The 6,618-nt window shown below is 42.8% G+C and overlaps 1 protein-coding gene across 2 annotated transcripts in view; it reads right to left on the minus strand.

Annotated features, from left to right (window-relative positions):
* The window catches only part of TUBGCP5 (tubulin gamma complex component 5), a 44,437-nt gene extending 38,539 nt beyond the window's left edge, over positions 1-5,898 (minus strand). For both annotated transcript variants that reach the window (XM_012760262.2, XM_012760261.3), the window contains exons 1-3: positions 5,719-5,898; positions 2,088-2,141; positions 1,869-1,977 (exon numbers count right to left, since the gene is read on the minus strand). In XM_012760262.2, coding sequence (XP_012615716.1) covers positions 1,869-1,977; positions 2,088-2,141; positions 5,719-5,864 — 309 coding nt within the window. In that variant the 5' untranslated portion in view covers positions 5,865-5,898. The remainder of the gene's footprint in view (positions 1-1,868; positions 1,978-2,087; positions 2,142-5,718) is intronic.
* Between the last annotated feature and the right edge of the window lie 720 nt (positions 5,899-6,618).

Genomic DNA, 6,618 nt, shown 5'->3' on the forward strand with positions numbered 1-6,618 from the left:
ACAGATTTATTCATTCCTTCAACAAATATGTATTGTCTACCATGTCTAAGCGCCTCAGAACAAATCAATCACAGAGCCCTGCACTTGTAAAATTTGCATGTTACAGGAGGAGACAGGCAACAAACGATTACAAACACAATAAAGTGAAATACATAGTATGCATCAAGACAATACTTGAGTTTAATATTAAAGGCTGAGCTTCCTCAGGCAGGAGAAAGGGGAAGAACAATGCAGTGAGGCCTACGATATGACACAGCAGAGAGAGGGAATGTGGTCCTACTATGTTCGGGGAGCCCATAGCGGGAAGTGTACAGAAAAATGACCTGAAATGGCAATGGAAGGTCAAAGAAGGAATCAGAAGTTACACGCACTGTCTCGCTTAAATGTCATGCATAAGACAGTTATTTTAATTGTTACATATTAAACTGAGAGTAAGTCATTTGCCTTGCCAAAATGGAGATAGTAATATAATAGTACCTAGTGAATATAGTCTTTATGGGAAGAACAGTGCCCTAAAAACAGTGCCTATGCTTGCCATTATTAATGTTTATATGTGACAGGGTAGATGTTCAATTCTATAGTCTACCCAGAAAGCTATATGAAATCAATCAGGAAACTATCTAAAAAAGATCTGCCTCTTTGTCCCAAATGGTCCTTGCGGGAACAGTACATGGAAGTACATTTCTGTTCCTCAGGGCATGAATTCAGAACACTGCAGCTCTCTCTCTCATTCTTCCAGAAATACCTTTATAGGCCTTTCCTTAAATTGATGAACAATTTTAAAAAACTTTAAAACTCTCTTCCTGAAGACACCAATTCCCACAGTGTTGACTAAGAGAAAGCCTATCAATAACAGGATATTCTTCAAAAGTTATTGTGAGGATTAAATGAGTAAATACATGTGTGTAGTAAAGGGTTAACTCAGCAGCTTGTGTTGCCCAAACCCTGACATCCCAGAGGTCTTTAGGAATGACCTTTGATGGGCTCCTGGGATAACCTATGAGCCCTTGGAATATCCTACTGAGAAGGGTATTTCTGCATGTCAAAGGCCTGGGGCCACACTGTATCCGTTTGACCAGACTGTTTATGTTAACAACATAACTCATGGTGAATATCTGTTTTGACCGAGGGAGGGGGGGGCTGGAGACTGAGTAGCTAAGGTCAGTGACACAGGCACTGTCTGCCTATGTGACCAACCCCCAATAAAAGCCCTGGACACCAAGGCTCAGGTGAGCTTCCCTGGTTGGCAACACTTTGCACGTGTTGTCACACACCTTCACTGGGAAAATTAAATGCATCCCCAGGTAAATCCACCAGGAAGGGACATCTGGAAACTTGGGCCTAGTTTCTCCTGGTCTTTGTTCTATGCACCTTTTCCCTTTGCGGATTTTAATCTCTATCCTTTCACTGTAATAAACCATAACAGTGAGAATAATAGTTTTTTTGAGTTATGTGAATCCTTCTGGTGAATCACTGCACCTAAGGGTGGTCTTGGGGATCCCCAGCACAATATGAAAGTGCACCTGGCATTAATAAGCATCGATAGGCAGTTATTTCCAAGCTCTGGGAAGCCATTTGACAGTTTTAAGATATACAAACAGTGCTATTATTTGAGCCCATCTCTGATCTCTATTTCCACAGTAGGTTTGAGGCAAGAAGATGATTAAACAAGAACAAGCTCTTTCATCACAAGCTGAGGCACACTTGGTTTGATGGCAATACTGAAATCAATTTCTAGGAGGTCCTGTTCTAGCCAGTGGACAATACTAAAATAGAACAAATAAATGTTCAAACATTTAACAGAAACAAGTTGACAATAATCACACAGAAAACAGTGTACAACAGAGATCTCATAACTGAAAGCAAACCTTTATTTCCTTTATGCTAGGAAGTGATGCATTTAGAAATTCCTCAGTTAATCTCTTCCAACTAGCAGCTTTGATGAGATCAGAATGAATGATGAATTTTTCATAAATTCTAAAATATAAAAAAATCAACTATTATAAAGTTCTATTAACAAAAAGATCTATAAGAAAATATATGTATTTCTGAATATATACATATATATGAGAATAAAACCGACTTACCCTTCCATTGTCTTTTCTATTTTATGGCTGTTGACATCCAAGAAACGATGAAATCTAATAAAGACAAAATGCAATTCTTATGCCAATTTTGTCCTATAGCTAAGTAAACTCATCTCACAGCCCTTCCCATCCCCCATACACTCTGAACTCAGCTGTACATTTCCAGAATGATGTGCACCTCATCTTCCATTACCTCCACCACCAGGCAGGCAAATAATCGCAGTGTCTCAGAGACTGCTCAAGCATCCTTTCCTCAGGACACAAGTGCATCCTGACCCTCCCAACCTTATCCTCTGGCTCCTTTACCTTCCCCAAAAGCCCTGTATCTAAGTCCAGCAAAGCACATTCTACATCATGTGTTCCTAATCATTTTTATGTCAGAGTAAACAGTGTGAAGCCTAAGGACCCTTTATCTGAATAATGTATTTAAATGCATAAAATAAAATACAAAGGAAACCAAGTATACTGAATTACAGTTGTCAAATATTTCAAACAATTTACGATACAGGCCGGGCGCGGTGGCTCACGCCTGTAATCCTAGCTCTCTGGGAGGCCGAGGAGGGTGGATTGCTAAAGGTCAGGAGTTCGAAACCAGCCTGTGCAAGAGCGAGACCCTATCTCTACTATAAATAGAAAGAAATTAATTGGCCAACTAATATATACAGAAAAAATTAGCCGGGCATGGTGGCCCATCCCTGTAGTCCCAGCTACTTGGGAGGCTGAGGCAGAAGGATTGCTTGAGCCCAGGAGTTTTGAGGTTGCTGTGAGCTAGGCTAACGCCACGGCACTCACTCTAGCCTGGGCAACAAAGCGAGACTCTGTCTCAAAAAAAAAAAGTTAATGATACAGTAAGAGATATAGTTCTTTATGAAAACATTAAACAACAGGATCTAGCAGTGGGTCAAATAACTACCATTAAAGTATCAGTAAGCAGGCTGGGCGCAGTGGCTCATGCCTGTAATCCTAGCACTCTGGGAGGCCGAGGCGGGTGGATGGCTCAAGGTCAGGAGTTCGAAACCAGCCTGAGCAAGAGCAAGACCCCGTCTCTAATATAAAGAAATTAATTGGCCAACTAAAAATATATAGAAAAAATTAGCCAGGCATGGTGGCGCATGCCTGTAGTCCCAGCTACTTGGGAGGCTAGAGGCAGAAGGATCACCTGAGCCCAGGAATTTGAGGTTGCTGTGAGCTAGGTTGATGCCACGGCACTCTAGCCTAGGCAACAGAGTGAGACTCTGTCTATAAAAAAAAAAAAAAAAAAAGTAACAGTAAGCAATATTTAGAAATATGTACAACTCATAATATGACCTGCAAATAGTATGTGATTTCTACAGGTGCCAAAGTCATAGGTAGGCTAACACTACTGTGGTCTGTTGCCTTCATAACGGAAGGAAATACTACTTTTCAGTCAGAGGTTAGTATAATTTTTTTCCTCATCCAAATTTATAAACACCTAAATTATACCTTTGGACCCTCGGGTTAAGAACCCTTATTATACATCACACTGTAACTGATTTTTCTCTCTTCCATTTTTTCTCCCCCTCCCTCCTGTCTCTGTCTTTCTTAAGGACAGAGGCTGTATTTTATCCATCTCTGAATTTCTAGGTCCTAGAACATGGCCACAATTTTCAAAAATACAAACGTGAAATATTCCTTTTTCTGCTGTATTAAAGCAACATAAAATTATAGCATACTTACTCAACTCTTGTTTTCTGTGTTTTAGTACCAAAGCCAGCAATGTGTACTTAAAAGAAGCAAATTACACTACTTAATAATACATCTAGGCCGGGCATGGTGGCTCACGCCTATAATCCTAACACTCTGGGAGGCCGAGGCAGGAGGATCGTTTGAGCAAAGGAGTTCGAGACCAGCCTAAGCAAGAGTGAGATGCTGTCTACTTTTTTTTCTACTAAAAAAAGTAGAAAGAAATTAGCTGGACAACTAAAATAAATAAATAAATATATATATATATATATAAAAATTAGCCGGTCATGGTGGCACATGCCTGTAGTCCCAGCTACTCAGGAGGCTAAGGCAGGAGGATCGCTTGAGTCCAGGAGTTTGAGGTGAGCCCAGGAGTTTGAGGTGACTGTGAGCCAGGCTGATGACATGGCACTCTAGCCCGGGCAACAGAGTGAGACTTGTGTCAAAATAATAACAACAACACGTCTAATTCTATCCCAGTAAATGGCTGAACGGAACACCACTTTACCTACCATAATTTATTTCCTCAATCTGTAAAAGGAGACAGTAACTTCTAACATCTATCTCAACTCTAAAATGATGACCATCTGCTTACTTCCATTTATAAATATAAAGAGAAAAATTATTTGGGAATACAACATTTCTGTATTATATGACCTATTTCACACTTGGCTATTTTTATAAGTTGCATTTAAGCACTGAGTTTATTATTTCAGAAACTTGGCATGCTTTCAAAGAATCTGAAAGCTCTCTATTCCTATTATAAACCAACTCCACACTTTATGGCTACAATCATTAAGGTAATCAAGATTACATATTTTGAAAACCTGTTCACTACTTAAGATTTAATTTACTGAAATTAGGCCAGGCACGGTGGCTCATGCCTGTAATCCTAGCACTCCAGGAGGCCAAGGCAGGCAGATGGCTCAAAGTCAGGCGTTTGAAACTAGCCTGAGCAAGAGTGAGACCCCGTTTCTACCGTAAATAGAAAGAAATTAATTGGCCAACTAAAAATATATATAGAAAAATTAGCTGGGCATGGTAGCACATGCCTGTAGTCCCAGCTACTCGGGAGGCTGAGGCAGAAGGATTGCTTGAACCCAGGAGTTTGAGGTTGCTGTGAGCTAGGCTGACGCTACTGGCCTCTAGCCAGGGCAAGAGTGAGACTGTCTCAGACTGAAATTAAATAGATAGAATATTAACAATGACTAACATTCTTTTGGTAACATTAATAATTCCATTATGGGTAATGACCATACAATTGTTTAATTTACATCACCCATAAAGAAAAACAGGCGATCTGACTCCACCTACATATAAATCTTCTCTATAAGTCTTCAAAAATTAATTACAAGAGAAACTGCATTAGAAATTGTATTACAGGACTCAGTGTACTATGTGCCAGGAACTGTTCTAGGTGCTGGGATACAACTTACATTGTAGCTAGAGGTGGAAGTGTGGGAGACAGAGTAAACACTAAATAAAATTATTCAATGTGTCATGACTTGCGTTTTGGAGAAACTAAGGGAAATCTGCAGTGACCTGGGCAGGGAAAGGGAGTCAGTGAGAACACAATTTCAGAGAGTGACCGTACTTTTGCTTTAAAAATTCACTTGCCCATTCACTGAAAAAATGATTTCTGATGTGCTATACACTGTGCAAGTGCAATAGTTACAGCGGGGAACGGGGCAGACAAGGACGTGCAGTCTAGCAGTGCAGCGCTGAGGGGGGCTGACAGTCCACCACCTACAATGGGGGGCCTGGGCATCGCCTGCGAAGGCCTCCCCACGGCTGTCGCGCCCACTCACCCACCCCTGCTCCCGCGGCCCGGCTACGCGCACCGCCCCGGGCTCCGGAGGGCGGCGGGCACCCGAGCGCTGGGCCCGGGTGCTGTGGCCAGGCACCGGCCCGCGCGCCGCGCCCACACCTGAAGTTAGACCAGGCGAAGTTTAAGGCGAGCTGGAAGTTGCGGTCTGCTTCGTCTTGGAGTCCAGTGACGCGCCGGACGAGCTCGCGCACATCGCGCTCCTGCTCCCTGTCCAGCCGACTCCAGGACGGCCCGGGTCTGGCCATGCCTCCGCGCTCGGCCAAAGCCGCGCCTCCGCCACTGCCAGCCTTTGTCGCGAGAGTTCGGGCTCCCGCGGCGCTGAGCTTCCGCGATGTTTCGGCAGTTCTCGCGAGAGTTCGTGCTCCCTCCGTGTTGGCTCTTGGCGCCCTTTGTTGCTGGCGTTAGGAGTGTGCGTTTTTTTGTCGAGCGACAGTAAATTTGACAGTGTCCTCAGAGTTAGCCGTTGTTATTATTAATCAGATTAATAACGGTCTCTGGCTATCTTGGTTGACGATTTAAGTTCTGATGATTTTGAGAGCCGCGAGTTAGTTCTCCAGTTCAGTATGTCAGTTCGCACGTGCATCTCCAGGTACCATGACCTGGTTAGTTCATCCTTCAGTTCTCCTTCTAGTGATGTTCTCCACTGATCTCTCAGTGCCCCTCCAGCCACACAGGCAACTGCACACCGCAGGTGTTGGCAAAACACACGGCCTGAGTGCTGAAGCCTCGCTCCTGCTCTCACCGCTCTATGGAGTGGCCGGAGGCAGACATCGTAACTCTAGCTGGCCAAAGGTGGAGGGAGAATCGTCTTTGTTGTTTGTAACTAAAACTGTACCTCTTAACTAATAATTTCTGTTAACTATTGCTCATAACAAACCAGTCAAAAACCCACTAACATATACCTCTTTTAATTAAGATTTCTTTTAGGGACTTACTAGGTTTTCATGTGGTTTTTATTGCATTGCATTACTGTACTAATAATTGATACCACCTAAAACA

The sequence above is a fragment of the Microcebus murinus genome, chromosome 7, assembly GCF_040939455.1.
Source record: "Microcebus murinus isolate Inina chromosome 7, M.murinus_Inina_mat1.0, whole genome shotgun sequence".
NCBI lineage: Eukaryota > Metazoa > Chordata > Mammalia > Primates > Cheirogaleidae > Microcebus > Microcebus murinus.